Source organism: Carlito syrichta, unplaced genomic scaffold, assembly GCF_000164805.1.
Source record: "Carlito syrichta isolate Samal-C Ts95f unplaced genomic scaffold, Tarsius_syrichta-2.0.1 Scaffold111507, whole genome shotgun sequence".
Taxonomy (NCBI): domain Eukaryota; kingdom Metazoa; phylum Chordata; class Mammalia; order Primates; family Tarsiidae; genus Carlito; species Carlito syrichta.
This window is the reverse complement of record NW_007055603.1, coordinates 286,357-303,256: the sequence shown is the minus strand read 5'-3', so window position 1 is coordinate 303,256 and position 16,900 is coordinate 286,357. Positions and strand designations below refer to the sequence as shown.

The 16,900-nt window shown below is 41.7% G+C and overlaps 1 protein-coding gene across 4 annotated transcripts; it reads left to right on the top strand.

Annotated features, from left to right (window-relative positions):
• The first annotated feature begins 160 nt into the window (after positions 1-160).
• MSL3 (MSL complex subunit 3) lies at positions 161-16,539 on the top strand. 4 transcript variants are annotated; one of them, XM_008069919.2, is made up of 13 exons: positions 161-304; positions 1,275-1,357; positions 1,734-1,829; positions 2,498-2,598; positions 3,388-3,470; positions 4,005-4,127; positions 4,664-4,824; positions 5,606-5,764; positions 7,600-7,862; positions 10,402-10,511; positions 12,575-12,674; positions 13,054-13,138; positions 15,731-16,539. In XM_008069919.2, the coding sequence occupies exons 6-13, from the start codon at positions 4,038-4,040 to the stop codon at positions 15,828-15,830; spliced, it is 1,068 nt and encodes a 355-aa protein (XP_008068110.1). In that variant the 5' UTR covers positions 161-304; positions 1,275-1,357; positions 1,734-1,829; positions 2,498-2,598; positions 3,388-3,470; positions 4,005-4,037; the 3' UTR covers positions 15,831-16,539. The 4 variants fall into 4 exon arrangements, with proteins under 4 accessions (XP_008068110.1, XP_021573815.1, XP_021573809.1 ...); XM_021718140.1 differs by lacking the exon at positions 161-304 and having other exon boundaries at positions 1,097-1,357; positions 3,388-3,515; XM_021718134.1 differs by lacking the exons at positions 161-304; positions 3,388-3,470 and having other exon boundaries at positions 1,111-1,357.
• Positions 16,540-16,900: the final 361 nt, after the last annotated feature.

Here is a 16,900-nt window from a genome sequence, read left to right as displayed (position 1 = left end):
GCCTGCGAGGAGCAGTGAGGCCGGCAGGGGGAGCTCACGGGCTGCCGCGCGTGGAAGTCAGGGCGGGGTCTGGAGCTCTTCCGCTTCCTCTAAGCTGCTGGCCGGGCAGCGCACGCGCGGTCGGGGGCCTAGCGCGTGCGATATCTCGAGGTGGGCACTGCGATTGAGCCCGCGACTCCAGCCTGGGCCGCTGTTGAAGGAGGCCTGTCGATTACGGCCTCTGCCTCCGCGTTAAATCTCTCCTCGTCCTGTGCGGCCTAGTGCCGCGTGGGCTCCCGTGAGATGCCCAGGCGGTCCTACCCAGGTCTTAGTTCCGCGGCGCTGGCTGCCGGCTTGCGACATTGTTGCCCTTGGACCCTGGTCGAGTTTAGATCGCTTCCCTCCGGTAGACCGTGACCCCCACCCTAAGGGCAAGGTTGGCCCTGTGTTTTCGCCCCCCAGGACTTACAGCATTAACATTTTCAGTCCCTGAAGGATTTGCGTGGGTTTGACCCACGCGTGACCGCGTTTGAGCAAAGTCGCCCCCAGACCCGTCCATCTAAGTTTCAGGGGGCTGAGCCACATCGTGCAGCTTCTCGGGTGTGGATGGCGGGCAGAAGTGGGCACTGAAGGCCCCCTAGAGCCCTAAGGAAAGCGCATTTCAGTGACCTGGGCAAAGGCTTTGTCGGCAGGGATAGGAACGGCCCCAGGTGCGTCTTTAATGATGCCTTGTTGGCTCTGTTCAAGTAATGCTCCCGCCTAGCATGTTCTCTGCCTTCGGTCCCTTCCCCTGCGGCACCTGCCTTTCGAATCACCTCAGCTATCCTTCCTCTCTCTCTTCCCGCCCCCGAGTCTCCCTAGGGGGGACACGCATATTAGCCTCAGATGTTCCCTCTGTGGGAAGGGATCCCGGAGTCTCCTGCTAGCTGTCCTGGTGCTGGACTCAGCGGAGCCCGGGAGACTACAACTCCCAGAGGTCTCAGGGCTGCAGCTCCTGTCTGGTCTGGTCAGTTTCGTTAGTGACAAATTGGCTGGCCAATGACTTCAGAAACTTCCCCCTGGCTCACGCTCAGAGACCAATCACGGGGTGGTTGGACGGATGTTTCCTATTTTGAAGGCGTCCACTCAGGGGAAAAATGATATTGAAAGGAAAAATGTTTCAACCCAGCTCTCGGTCTAAAAGAGGAGAGATTGCTTTCTTTTCTTTTAAAAAAGGTCTATGATCTAGTTTTCCTGATCTAATCTGTAGTTTTGTGGATGTTCTATCATTTGTGGGCAATATTTCCTGGTTTCAGATTGTCGATGTTATTGTTGGGAAAGACGAAAAAGGCAGAAAGATCCCAGAATATCTGATCCATTTTAATGGTTGGAACAGAAGGTGAGTGTACTTGTTAAACTGGACTGAAAATTGATCATCTTTGCAGCACGAGAGCATTGCAAACTTCTTTAACCTTTAGAAACACTTGCGGAGAAGTTTGCTTCATTTCCTGTTTTTACTTTGTTATCAAAGCTTGCCTATTCTGGAGAATAATTACTTTTAAGTCGATTCTCTATGGGTGATTCTGGAAACTCCAGTTGTTTTTCTGTCTGAATCCGCTGCTTTTTCGGTTTATTTGCATCCTCTTTGTGACTTTAAACTATTCAAAATAGTTTTCTGAAATGTGACTCTGGGGCACTTCTGTTGATGGGAAGTACTTTTAGCATTTGTTTCATTCAAACTAAAATACTTAATTTTCCTTTCTTTGTTCAATTAGCTGGGATAGATGGGCAGCCGAAGATCATGTACTTCGTGATACTGATGAAAATCGTAGATTACAGCGTAAATTGGCAAGAAAAGCTGTAGCTCGCCTGTAAGAATACAAAACCCAAGATATAAATGTTATGTGATGTGTTTTCTCTTACGTGTTTTGGATTTTTATGGTATAAAAGTAATACAACGACAAACATGTATTAAGTAATTTACATATATAAAGTGTAAGGAGAGTGTTTCCGTCATAGTCTAAATAATTACAGTGTTTTCAAAGTGGTTATTGTTTAATTTTCTGAAATGGAGATTACCATTTATGTTCTCAAGATAGGAGATTACCATTTATGTTCTCAAGATGAACTATTATTTTTCAGACATTTAAGAAACATTGTTGCCGGGCTCGGTGGCTCAGCCTGTAATCCCGCGCTTTGGGAGGCTGAGGTGAGTGGATTGCCTGAGCTCGCGGGTTCGAGACCTGCCTGGGCAACTTGGCGAGACCTCATCTCTACAATAAATTTAAAAAATCAGCCGGGCATGGTAGTGCGTACCTGTAATTCTGGCTACTCGGATGGCTGAGGTGGAAGGATCGCTGGAGCCCAGCAGGTTGAGGCTGCAGTGGCCGGGAGCAGCCACTGCATTCCGGTCTGGGTGACAGAGTGAGACTCCAACTCAAAAAAAAAAAAAAAAGAAACATTGTTTATGATCCCTTGTTTTGATCTCCAGACCCATGTCAGTGCAATATCAAAACTGATTTGTGTTGATCTTTTTTAGGAGAAGCACAGGAAGGAAAAAGAAACGCTGCAGATTGCCTGGTGTCGACTCTGTCTTAAAAAGCCTCCCCATTGACGAAAAAGATGAAAATGATGAAAACTGTGAGTGGCTTTACTTCCATTTTCTTTGGCTAAAGGAACTTTCACCTAGTCTTTTTATACTGCGGGACTGAGGGGAGGATTCATTGAAATTATAGACAGGGAAACATTTCAAGCCCATTATATGTAATACCTGGGGTGCCAAAAAAAATGTATACACACTTTAAAAGATGTTAAGAGATGTTTGCCATTACCAGAAGTGTCAGGATGCTGATGGAAACCACTTTGAGCACCTCTTGTAATTGCAGAAGCCAAACATGACTTGTATGCATCTTATTGAGCATTATAATTGTAATACAGTTTTTCCTTTCTTAAAATGTGTATACATTTTTTGGGCACTCTCAGTATTTCCCCCTTTTGATTTTTGAGAAAGGTAGTAGTCAATATGATAAGTCAGTAAGTCACTAATGGGACCTCATTAGAGTCATGCTTATGACCACTGCCTTCTCAACCAGCATCTGCACAAACTTCTCATGGGTCCCTTCTTATGGTCCACACTCTTCTCCACACCTCCCAGGCCTTGACCCCACTTATGAAAGTGATGGGATTGTACAGTTCTTATTGATGGAACACTTTTAGATCATTAGCTTGTGTGATTTTTGCACCCATAGAAATTGATTGTGAAAATAAATTTCTATTGTGAAAGACGCAGTATTTGTGTCCAGCATTTAAATATACCCAGGACTGTAGTTTATTATTCCCAGTAGGGCACACACCACACAGAAGACTTGTAAATGTGAGGATTGGTGAAGTATATAATGCGGGTTTGCCTGATATTTTTGTTTCACCTAGCAATAAGCAGCAATTCCGACATTAGTGAAAACAAGGATGAGGAAATAAGTGAAGACAGTGATATCGAAGACAAGACTGAAGTGGTATAAAGTTTTTATTGTAAAAATTCTTCGTTGCAGATTTCAGTGGTAAAATTTCCTGATAAAATTCTTCAGTTGTGAATTATTTTCTAAAGATGCATTTTTTAAACCAATATTATACAGTTTTACTTGACATTTAAAGAAACACAGCCCTTATTTATAATTGCTGTATGAGTCTCTCAGTGGCTCTTTATGTCCATAAAACTTTCCCATCAATTACAGTCATCACTTTCCAGTCAAATTGTGCATTTGATTTTATAATGGTGATTAATTTTTTAATGGATCATAAGGGAGTTTGGTGTCTTTTGCCTGTTTCTAAAGTTAATGTGCAATCCAGTGTTAAACTTCAGTGGGGAAGGAACAAAACAAGCGTTTGCGATGCAGTTAGTACCCAAAACAAGTTAACTCTTGGTGATTAGAATATGTGGTGTAATGTAAATGTTGAGGATTAGCTGGGTTTGTTTCATAGCATGCTCTCATGTGTTAGTCCTTCTCCTATGCTTTAGAATAGTTAAACATGGAATTATGATATTGCAGAAAGAAGAACCGGAGCTGCAAACAAAAAGGGAAATGGAAGAAAGAACAATAACTATAGAAATCCCTGAAGTTCTAAAGAAGCAGCTTGAGGATGATTGTTACTATATTAACCGGAGGAAACGGGTATGCAGGGAAAACAAAGAAAATATGAATTTGTCATAGTGCTTTCATTTGGCCATATTTTCCAATCACAGACTCAATAGAGAAGTTTGAAGGAATGAAATGTATATTTTCAGTTTTGTGCCGAGTCAGGATTTAAAGTTCTCTGACAGTGGTGCTTTGCTGCCTATTAGAATCCTCCAGGGAACTTTCCAGAAGCCTGTTGCCTGGGCTTCAACCAAGAGATTAAGCCTCAATTGATCTGTGGTGGGGTCCAGCTGTGGGTATACTTGTAGATGCTCCCAGGTTGTTATAGTGGGTCACTAAGACTGAGAATCACTACTTACATTTATTCACAAAAGTAATACTGTAATCAATGTGGGAATATGATCAGTAGAGGGAAAAAAATTCAAAAGAGTAAGAGCATCTTTATTTAAGAAGTTTTACTTAAACAGGATAGGCTTTGTTTTATTTTTGAGTTAAAAACTGATACAGACACGACTGCTATTTCTTGGAATAGATGGGGTGCATACAACAGATGTCTATATTTTTGTTAACAGTTAGTGAAACTTCCATGCCAGACCAATATCATAACAATTTTGGAGTCCTATGTGAAGCATTTTGCTATCAATGCAGCCTTTTCAGCCAATGAGAGGCCTCGTCACCATCACGCTATGGCACATGCCAACATGAATGTGCATTATATACCAGCAGAAAAGAAGTGAGTACCAGTATGTTTGGTATCTTGTTGGTCTGCCTTTGTGTATTAAGGAAGTGGCTGCCATTTAGAACAGGTGACACTTGTCTCCATTCACTTATTTTGAATTCACTTAGTATAGTATTTAATTATCGTAATTCATTGCATTATCAATCTAATGTCAGAATCTTGACTTTTGTGAAATTGTCAGTAACTATTTACACATTGGCCTGGATGCATCAAGAGCTCATTATGTCAGCACTGAGGCCAGTTTTTGCAGTGACCATGTTTAGGGTGAGAGCTCTTTTCTTGAGAAGTGTCAGAATGGGCATTGAGGACTTTGACAAAGCTGCTTTACAAAGAGGTCGTGATTCTTGTCAGAGAAAGCGTCCTTGTATCCTGGCTTATGCACATGACCCAGCTGGACTAGTGGCAGAAGGGTCAAGTGTCCGGCTTGCAGTGATTGGGGTATGTCCACCTGTCCACCTTCTGCAGCACAGATTGCTGGACACCCTGTATAGCATTGAGCATACTCATTGTGTTAAATGAGATAAATTAAAATCACCAACACTTTCTGCACTATATTATTATATATTATATATATTATTATATCATATTATATTATGTCTGTTTTCCTATTTAACTCTTGATAGCATCTACAAATTCATTTTATTGTTTATTGTTTATACGTGTAGGTGTAATATAGAACATTAAATGAACTATTAGAAATGTGCAACATTTTTGTGAAATTTTGGAAAGTACCTATTATTTGATCACATCTCTGATTTCTTTTTAATTCCCCCAGTGTTGACCTTTGTAAGGAGATGGTGGATGGATTAAGAATAACTTTTGATTATACCCTCCCGTTGGTTTTACTCTATCCATATGAACAAACTCAGTATAAGAAGGTGACTTCGTCTAAGTTTTTTCTTCCAATTAAGGAAAGTGCCACAAACACCAGTAGGTAAGTAGACAGCCTGCACTTTCACCATCCAATGGCAGCAGTGCAATAATCAAATCCTTTTTTTGAAGAGTTTAACCTGATGCTACGGGCCAACATGTTTGGAGGAGGACAAAGATTGAAAAGTGAGCCGGGCTCAGTGGCTCAGCCTGTAATCCTAGAGCTTTGGGAGGCTGAGGTGAGTGGATTGCCTGAGCCCACGGGTTCGTGACCCACTCAGGTGATTCGGCGAGACCTCATCTCTACAATAAATCAAAAATTAGCCAGGCATGGTAACACATGCCTGTAGTTCCAGCTACTTGGAAGGCTGAGGCGGAAAGGATCGCCTGCGCCCAGCAGGTCGAGGCTGCGGTGGCCAGGAGCATGCCATTGCACTCCACTCTGGGTGGCAGAGTGAGATTCCAACTCAAAAAGAAAAAAAAGGTTGAAAAGTGCCCATCGAGTGGTTTTCTTTTTTCCTGGGTAAGCTAGTCATTATTCACTTGGATTTTACCAAGTGAACACCCTAATGTAGAGAATTCAGGTGGAGTGATGAGCAGCTTCTCCACCTTTTGGAAGACAGTGGGGGACAGGGTGAAGGGATCACAGGCCAGAAGGGTGGATGGGGCAGGTTTGAACTGAGCTCCCTGATTGCTGAGTTTGTGACTTGGGTAGGTTCCTTTGGAGCCTCTTATTTTTACATCTGTACGATGGAGTGAATGTCGGCCTCCCTGGTAGTTATGATTAAATGAGGATGGTCACAAAGGGCTGGCAACCTTTGGCCTTCAGCAAAGGTTAGCCCCTTTTCATTCTGCAGTGTCATCACGTTTCTCTCCTCAGTGATCAGCCATGCTCTAGTCTCTGTTCTTTTGGTGGTGGGTGGTGGGGAGATTTCCCCTAACCTAAAGTCTTTTCCCTTAATCTCTATAAGCTACTACGCCATCTCCCTCCTTGCTGTCATCCTGAGAGAGTGCATGTTAGGATTTCCACTCCTCCATCTCCTCTCTTAGCTGCTTTTCATCTGCGTGTATCTGCACTGCCCTGCTAGACTCTTCCTCTAGGGCACTGATAACTTGCCACTTCATGCTGTGCTTTGCTCTCCTGGTGCTCTTTCTACCGCACCACCGTCTTCTCTCAGTCTGCCTTCTTTTGGTGGCTTCTCTCCCTCCCCCCTAGTCCCATGTTGGTTTCACCCTGGGTAAGAAGCCTGTGAGACTCACTGGGGACCTGTGTTGAAGTCCCCACGACCTGCTCCACACCTTGAGATTCCCAGTGTCCAGAGTGGACTGTGTGTTTCCACATGGCTCCCCCGATGCTTGTGGCTTTTCTAGTCCTGCCAATAGTTACGTTTTGATGACATTATATAGTATGCCTATTCTCTAGGGCAGGGTTGCTCAACTTTAGCCCTATTGATGTTTTGAACCGGATCATTCTCTGCTGTGGGGCTGTCCTGTGTGCTGCGAGGTGTTGAGCAGACTCCCTGGCCTTCATCCCCTAGATGCTAGCAGCACCTACCTTCTCTCAATTGAGACCGTTGAAAAAGTCTTCAGACATTGCCAGCTGTCCTGTTACGGCAAAATTGCTCCCAATTGGGAGCCACTGCTCAAAGGCAAATATAAGAGGGATATCACAGTCGTTAATGCCAGCATACCTTGCAGAGTTATGGAGAAGGTTAGAATGGCTTAGTACGTTTAGTAACTCTTTTTAAGAAAGCATGTGCTTGACACATTTGGAGGAGCAGATTTACAAGCCTTCTGGAGTAGAGAGAGCATTTTCTGTCTTCAGAGGCCCTTTCAGAAGCTCAGGTTCTGCAAAGGTTTCTAGGACTGGAAATGTGTGACACTTTCCCTCTTCCCTAGGAGCCAGGAGGAGCTCTCTCCCAGCCCGCCTTTGTTGAATCCATCTACGCCGCAGTCCACAGAGAGTCAACCAGCCTCAGGTGAGCCGGCCACCCCCAAGAGGCGCAAAGCTGAGCCGGAAGCATTGCAGTCTCTGAGGCGGTCCACGCGCCACACCACCAACTGTGACAGGCTGTCTGAAAGCAGTGCCTCACCTCAGCCCAAGCGCCGGCAGCAGGACACGTCTGCCAGCATGCCCAAACTGTTCCTGCACCTGGAAAAGAGTATGTTCATTCCTGGGTGTCCCAGGCCGGGGAGAACCGACATGCACTGGGTGCTTAGTCTGTGCCAGGCATAATGCTAAGGTTACATGCATGTGTGTACAGTGTGTGGGATTCCCATAACCTGTTCAAAGTGCTGTTATCAACTGCGTTCCAGAGCCACAGGAAGGTGAAGCAGCAGCACAGATCGCATGGTGAGGTTGTGCTGGAGGGGTTGGACTGTGTCTTCTCAGCTTTTCTTTTTCACCATCACTCTCTGCCACTTCCTGTAAGCAAATTGAGTGATTCGAATTCTGTACTCCTAATGTATCCTTTAAAACAAGCGATTCTAGTGAGTGGCTTTGTTTTCTTCATACTCTCTCAGTAGTCTCACCATTCTAAAGTTTAATTTTGAACGTTCTGTCCTGAAATATCAAAATGGGAATGCCCAGATTTCTATCATTTCTTCTTACCTCATCCCAGCTCCAACCCAAAAGCCGTTAGATCAGCTCATCTTGGTTTGGAGCTGGGATGTTTTCAAGGTCAAAATAAATTATGGAAGAGTTTACTTTTTCTTTTCTTCTTTTCTTTTTTTTTTGAAAAATGCACATAGACTGATTTGCTATCATATAAAACTTAGTAAGCCACTGCTAATCATTTTTGAACTTTTAAACACTGCTAAAAACAAGTTCCATTAATAAGATACAATGACTGTAGAAGCTGCCATTAGCTGTCATACACTAACTAGGCATTGTCCCAAGCTCATTACAATATGGTTGTTTAACCTGTGCTCATGAAGCCCTCTGACTAGTATCATTCACTTTACATTTAAGTCCACATTCCCACATTAAATACGTGGTGCTCAGTGTTCACATAATTTCACCCTTTACTGCCAAAAACACGAGAAAGGAAAAGTTGAAAAGTTAATGGCAGCAGGGCCAATGCTGTCCTCCAGCAGCTAGCAGGCTTGGTGATGAAGGTGACAGTGCAGGACTTGGATTGCATGCCTGTCAAGGAACAGACTACATGGAGCAGAACAGAGCAACACCTGCAGACACCACCCAGAGATGGAGGCCTGGTGGCCTTTCTTTCACAGGGCCCAGCTGCTAGCAGGCTGTGAAAGCCAAGGCAGACCTCATAAGTATCACAAATGCCTCCCAAGCTAAGGTCAGGGTAAACTCCCTGGAGCCGAATTCTCAGACCCCCACTTGGTGTATCTTCTGCGAGACCTTGTGTTAGTCCCTGTTCTTCCCTTAACCTTGACTCCTTCAGGGTTAACCCTAAGGCTCACCTTATCTGAACCCCAAAGCTGTTGTCATGGTGGCACTCTGTGTTCAGGTGCCCATTTCCTTGCGTACATTCCATCCTGCTACATCATAAGCTCCGGGAGACAGGGCTGACTTGGTTCTATTAGCTCCATCACAGCTCAGCATTGGGGACATCATCCTAGGTGTTTGGTCAGTGTTTCTCGATTGAGTGAAGTTTGGGAAGGCTCAGAAGGGAAGAGGAAAGGAAGACAGACCTTTTCAAAAGTTCTTTTGCATAATCAAGTGCTAAAACAAAATCAGGTACTTTTTATAAACAGCTCTTTTGAGATATAATCCACATACCTTACAATCCACTCATTGAAAGTTGTTTTCAGTGTATTCATAGAGTTGAGCAACCATCACTCAAATCTGTTCCAGACAGTTTGACCACCCCAAAAAAGAATCCCACATCCATTAGCAGTCTCTCCCTGTTTTCCCCTGCTTCAAGCTTGTGGCAACCACGAACCTATTTGTCTCTATAGATTTGCCTATTTGAGGCATTTTGTATAAATGGAGTCACATAATATGTAGGTGCTTAATAAGGATTGATTGATCAAATGAAGATTGGGAAGATTCAGCTGGGAAGAGTGGGGGAAAAACACTTTTAAGAAAAGGTGCTAAAAAATTAAAGTGTGATCTTTTTTGTATTTTTTATTTATTGAGGTGAAATTCATATATAAAGTTAATCATTTTAAAGTGAATTATTCAGTGGCACACTCTTTTTTAACAGTGTAATTGAAATATCTACATGCCATACAATTCACTTTTCATAGTGTACAGTTCAGTGGTTTTTAATGTATCTGCAGAGTTATACAACCATCTCCACAATCAATTCCAGAACATTTTCAACACCGCAAGAAGAAACCCCATACCCATTGGCAATCACTCTCTATTTCTTCCTTCTACAAGCTCTTGGCAGCCACTGAACTACTCTCTGTCTCTGTGGATCTGCCTGTGCTGGACATTTAATGTACATGGAATCATATGATATGTGTTCTTTTGTGACTGGCTCTTTTCCCTCAGCATTTTTTCAAGGTTCATGCACATTGTAGCGTGTGTCACTATTTCATTCCTTTTTTTTTTTTTTTTAACCAAATCACATTCTGGTGCTATCTTTTATAAAAGGAAATTCTTATTGTCAAAGAGTAATAACTGCTGAGAACCAATTTTAGATTTACGCTCTGCTGTTTTAAGAGTCTTGATGATAGTCTTTAATTCAGTTACTGTGTGAATAATGACATCTTTTTCTTTTGAAGAGACACCTGTGCACAGCAGATCATCTTCACCTATTCCCCTGACTCCTAGCAAAGAAGGGAGTGCAGTGTTTGCTGGTTTTGAAGGGAGAAGAACTAATGAGATTAACGAGGTAAAGACCCAGTGTGTGATGTTTGTCTGTAATTATTCTTTCACCATTTGTGCATGGTTTAATTCTGTGTGAGGAAATCGAAGTTCTTGAAGCATCATGTTGCTACTACTGTAAGCATTAACACAGTTGGACATAGGATTATGCTTATCAGTGTGCTTTTGGTTTCTAAAATTAAAAAATTATTAGGATTCCAACCCTGCACTTACAATCATGAAATATTATTTGTTTGATTTTCTTTTTCCCCAACCATTTTGAGCATATGAACATTGGGCTGGATTTGGTCCAGGGGCTGCATACAGTTGGCTGACCCTAATATAGAAACTAGAAAGCCCAGTTTGTATTATGGTGATTGTTGCCTAGTTCAATCAGTCCCTAACACCATTTTTCAGATAAGAAGGCACTGCAGGTTTTCTTAAGAGGAATCATGTTTCTTTAAAAGGGTATATGGATATTCAGACAAGGGCCATTCCCATGCTGGTCAGTGGTATGAGTTCGCCATCTAGTGGTTATAGGTACAGCTGCAGGCTATAGTGCAAAAATGTGTTCTCAGAATCCATTGGAGCTCCGCAGATCCTCACAAAGACATGTGATAACTTAGTGAATTCCCATTTCCTTACATGCTCTACTGCAGTGTTTTAAAACCAGTACTCTTTATCCAAATTACCTGCACTCTTTCTCCCATTACCAGTGGCTGCCCCATTTCATCAGGGGAGGATCTGATGTGTGAATTGCTGGTAAAAATCCACAAATGGTTTCCGTGCATGCCCTCTGGAGAATCCCTCCACTAGATGCCAACTGTTTTCCTCCATAAAAATGTGTCTTTGATAAATAGAAGATTACGTAGTGCACTGAAATGCAGAATTGAGTGAGTGAGGTAGAGCCGCTTGCTAACTAGCCAGATGACCCACCTTTGTACATGCCAAGTGCGCCAATTCATGCCTCCAATGACTACAGATTCCTGTATGTTCCCTTTGGTTATCACTGTCAAAATGGTTCCCGAGCTTGCTGTGTACACTGGGCAGGTGCCCGGGATGGTGTAAAGATGCTGAAGCGATCCTGCCCCCAGGGCCCTACAGTGCAAAAGGACTGGGGTTGGGGGCCTACAGGAGCGTCTGTCACTGAAGTGAGGCTGAGGCCTTCATCCTGGATCCTCCAGACCCACCTTGGTCTTGTTAGCTTCTGTATTTCATTCTGTCTCACTGCCTATGTCAGCATTTCTGGGTTTGAAAGGACACCCTTCTGCTTCGTCTCCTAGAAAGTTTCCTTCAGCCTGTTTCCATTTTGAATATGATATTCCAAAAGCCAAAGTGGCAACTCAGTAGAGTAGGCTCTGGTTCTGTAATTTGCCAAAGTTCTTCTACAGAAACTCAGAGAGTTTTGAGATACTGCTCCCCCTTTAACAAAAGCCCCAAGTTTACCCACAGTTCTGAAATTCAGAGTGATGGCACAAAAATCAGCTACCAGGTTTGAAGTCTATTTCAGTTGATTCAAGGGGTTAAAACATTCAAATTTGTTTCCATAAGGAATCTAACAGCAAAAAATTAGAAAATCTTAAAACAACAGTAATGTTACTCAAAACATCTTTTAATTCCTTTTTAATGCTTTATTCTCTCCTAATGCAGGAGGATTTCCAGTAAAGAAAAAGGGAAAGGGGCTAAAGAGCCAAAATAGTTAGTTAATTGTAGAGAGTAGCTGTTGAAAATTAAAAAGTAAATATTTAGCTGTGTGTGGTAGCACATGACTATAGTCTCAGCTACTCAGGAGGCCGAGGTGGGAGGATCATCTGAACCCAGAAGGTCTAGACTGTGTTGAGTCATGATTGTGTTACTGCACTCCAGCCTGGGAGACACTGAGAAAGACCCCAACTTATAAAAAAAGGAAGAAAGAGATATTTTCTTAATTGCATTTTTAGCCTTTTTGCCCTTTATCTTTGTTTTTATTAGTTTGTGTTTCTTTTGACGGTGCCATATTTTTTCTTTTAAATACAATTGACTATCATAACTTTTAAGTGGTTGGAAGTGTCTTAATGAAGAACAAAAGTGTTCAATTTGTTCTTTTCCCAGGTCCTCTCCTGGAAGCTGGTGCCTGACAATTACCCCCCAGGTGACCAGCCACCTCCTCCCTCTTATATTTATGGGGCACAACACTTGTTGCGATTGTTTGGTAAGAATCCCAGTTACTGCTTGTTTTTCTCTACTTTTCACTTTGCTTTGTTTTTAGCACTCTTCTTAGCCAATATACAGCTCATGGTTTGGGTTGTAAGTAACTCACATGGAAATTTGAAGGTCTAAGAAAAATCACTCCGAGGTAACCTGTTCAAAGAAAAGGTACTGAGTAATTCTTAAATTTCACAAAAAATTACGTTTGCAATATTTGTACTGCTATATGTCTTTAGTCAGTAAGAATTTTGGGTTTTGTTTGATAGTGTGGATGTTAATTTCAGTTTCAATAAAGATAAGAAGGGACCCCGATGATCCCTAAGTCCTTCACGTTGTCAGATTCTGCTAATTATAAATTGTTTTGCTTTTATTTTTTAATGCAGTGAAACTTCCAGAAATCCTTGGAAAGATGTCTTTTTCTGACAAGAATCTGAAGGCTTTACTGAAGCACTTTGATCTCTTTCTGAGGTATTTGTATTACTTTGTCAAAATTTACCTCTGTTGCCATATTTGTGACTTTTCTGAACTTTTCTTTATCACATCTCTAGTTTCTTGAGTCAAGGTCATTCATCATACAGAAGTAAAGATTTTATGTCATATGTTCTCACTAATAAGTAGACCTTAAACAACTACCGCAATACTGTAAGAAAAGGATTGACTGTAGCGGGAAACTGTGGGGGGGGGGCGGGGAGGTAGGATTGACAGCACAAGGGTACCTGCACAATGAATATTTGTATACCTAACCCTGAAATGTACCCCACAATTTTAAAATAAAAAAGTTTTAAAAGTTAAAAAAACATAAAAAAATAAATAAAATTTTTAAAAGATCATCATAATGCATATAGTACAGTAAGTTAGAATAAGAAAAATATTATTAAGAAAATTATAAGAAAAAAAGAAGAGTCCAATTTAATAACCTTATAAATAGAAGATAATTTTTCTAAAGTAGGTGTGACTGGTTGAGATTGATAATAATTTAATTTTACCTTTTTATTTGGGAGTGCCACAAGTGTTACACTTTTCTTTGTAATATGTGCATAAACTACTTAAATAGTAGCAATTTCAGGTTGGATTATGGCATTTAGTTCAGAGTTAAGAGAAATGACCCCTAGACTGTGCTTTCTTTTGTGAATTCGGAGAAAGGTGCTGTTTCCTTCAGCTGACCAAGCCAGTCATTTTCTTTCTTTCTTTTTTTTTTTTTTCTTGAGTTGGCATCTCACTCTGTCGCCCAGACTGGAGTGCAGTGGCCGCTTCCGGCCACCGCAGCCTCAACCTGCTGGACTCCAGCGATCCTTCCGCCTCAACCTTCCAAGTAGCCGAAACTATAGGCGTGCACTACCACGCCCGGCTAATTTTTTGATTTATTGTAGAGATGAGGTCTCACTGCCCAGGTGGGTCTTGAACCCGCAGGCTCAGGCAATCCACTCACTTCAGCCCCCAAAGGCACGGGATTACAGGCTGAGCCACAGAACCCGGCAAAGCCAGTCTTTTTCTTACCTGAGAGGGTCATTTGAGCCAGGGCTTGGGTCAGTTCTCTCCCCCATCCATATGATGCCTGTCATCCACTTCCTTTCCTTGGCCTTTAAGTGTAGTTGTCACCCTGCATCGCCCAACTCATCTTGCTTCCCTGACCATGTTTCTTCCTTCTCTTTAAGGGGCACCTTTTGCTTATAGTCAGGCCCCATCCTGACTTGTCAAGTAGGATGACCACAGTCTTGTAGTTTTAAAAGATACTTTCACGTAGGTATTTTGAATCAAGTGTCCATGAGTGGAATTAGACTTTACAACATTTTATTGGAAATAAGTTTCAAAAATACCCTCTTCCCTCCCAGCCTCCTCCTCAAACACTCTATTTGGCATAAAGTTTTATAAACTGAAGCCAAATAGTGCCAAGACCATATGAAGAGACAGCTACAAGTTAACATAGGAAAGGCTTCTAATTTTGAAGCATGCCTAATACAAAGTAGAAATTAGGATTTTAGGAAGAAACTTAGAAGGATTTACAAATAAATATAGTAAGAAATTTTTAAAATGTATTCAGTCATCAATTAGAATCAATGGTCTCAATAATGACTATTAAAAGGGTGCAATCATAAATGAAGAGGAGTTAGTTATTCAATGAATTTTGACTCAATTTTTACTAAAAACATACCGCACATTTATAGGGATTTGAACAGGTAGGAGATAGCTGGGAAACATACATGAAACTCACTAGCTTACTAGTTCATACTGTACATTTGAGGATGTTTTAGCCCTCCATGCCAAATCATTTGGAGTCGAGTTATTGCCTGTGTATTGTAGACTCTTGAATGACCCAGCCACATTTTTTTCTCAAATTTTATAGTGCTTTATTTTTTTTTAAATGGTATTATTATGGTATAATTCACCTACCACACAATTCACCCACTTAAAGTATACAATTCAGTGGCCTTTAGTATATTCACAGAGATGTGCACCCTTCATCACAATTGATTTTAGAACATTTTCATTCCTCTCTCCATTCATAAAAGCCTCACAGCTTTTAAAAAAAAATCATTCAGCCATATTTTAATATCCACATTCATAAAGAAGTCTTTTTACATCTTGGTACCTTCAGCTAGAACTGTAACACCTTTTGATGTGGCAAATCAGGACACAAAATGCTGTTACTAATTATTCAATTTTGGTGTAACTTTGCTCATATAAGCAATGTAAATTTCCCAAGTGGCATTTAATGAATATATACAGATTAATAGTTGGAGAAACAGGAAAATGTAGAAATATCCCCTGAGGCATTTTTCACAGAAATATCTATGTCACCAGACTGCCACCTAGTGGAGTACAGGTTCTGTTTCTGTGTGCCCCTGATGGTGGAGAAGGGATTTAGATTAATAGTCATAAACATGAAAGTTAGATAAGTGCAATGAAAGCAATCAGTATATAGCAACAAAGAGTATAGCCATTTTTTCTTCCTAATGCCAAAAAAGAGTCAACATGTTAGTTGGTTGAAAGTCAGTATCTTCCTTAACAGTATTTAGTCCTTAGTGTGATGCTCACCAGGGCCATTTTTTCTTTGTTCAGGTTTTTAGCAGAATACCATGATGACTTCTTCCCAGAGTCTGCTTATGTTGCTGCCTGTGAGGCACATTACAGCACCAAGAACCCCCGGGCAATCTACTAAAGTGCTGATGGTTCTCTAAGAACAGCTGCTCCATCTGGCATCCCACTCTGGGCTCCAGGTGAAGAACTAACAAGATGGGGTTTCTTTCCCCGGAGCACAAATGCAACACCCACCTGAGGCTCTGGCAGAGGTGGGCCCTGTCGTTTGAGTTGCCCCTAGGCTGTAGTTTTTTGTTTAGAATTACTTCTTGGGTGCCTGAAAGTGCTCCGACATCATACTCACCACTGTGCAGGCCATCTGTAATGACAGGCAAAAAGAGCAACCGTGGTCACAATGAAATATTCCTGAAAGTGTACATAGGTTGGGCTGTTTTGCTAGACGTTGCAGTTAATTAGCAAGAACCACATTTTTTCATTATTTGTTAGCATTAAACAAAATTTTTTGCAAACTGTTTTCATTCTTATGATGAGACTGAGTAACTCTGTCCAACAAATTTGAGTTTGTACTTGGAAACCACAAAGTAATCTTAAAGTATCTCAGAGGGAATCGATATTGATGGCAGAAGAAAATCTGCAGCTATACATTTGCTTGTAATGGCTCCCTCTCTGTGGAATGTTATTTTTGGTGATCTAAATAAAGCCTGTCTTGTTTGAGATTTTACAGCTATACTTTGTTGTGTAATGTTATGATTCCTTTTCTGTAAAATGTTATTTTTGGTGATCTAAATAAAGCCTGTCTTGTTTGAAAAACCAAGAGAGGGTTTTCACTCTGGCCTTGTCCTCTTCTTGTTACTGCAGGGAAACAGTGGGGTAACTGCTCGACTCATAACATTTTGCTTCATTTTGTTTTACCTTTGTACCTCTTTTGTTGTTAAATCCTCCCTTGGTTTTGCCTCAGTTGGTGGCATAAACTAGACGGTGTTCACTAGAAGTTCCTGAAGTTCTGTGCTGTCTTGTTGCCACACTGTGGGCTCATCTGAGGCTGACACCAGTTTATCCTCCTCCCTCATTACCAACTGACAGTCTCTACAGTCATCCTCTAGTCCTCATTTTAGTCTCACATTTCTCCCCCCAGCCCCAGATGTTTTAGAAAGTTCTAAATCTGTAGAAAAAATACCAGCCCCATGCAAG

Coding starts and splice junctions, on each gene's coding strand:
- MSL3 (XM_021718134.1), top strand. Junction 4,128..4,663: donor ATATTAACCGGAGGAAACGG/GTATGCAGGGAA, acceptor TTTTGTTAACAG/TTAGTGAAACTTCCATGCCA. Junction 5,765..7,599: donor AGTGCCACAAACACCAGTAG/GTAAGTAGACAG, acceptor CCTCTTCCCTAG/GAGCCAGGAGGAGCTCTCTC.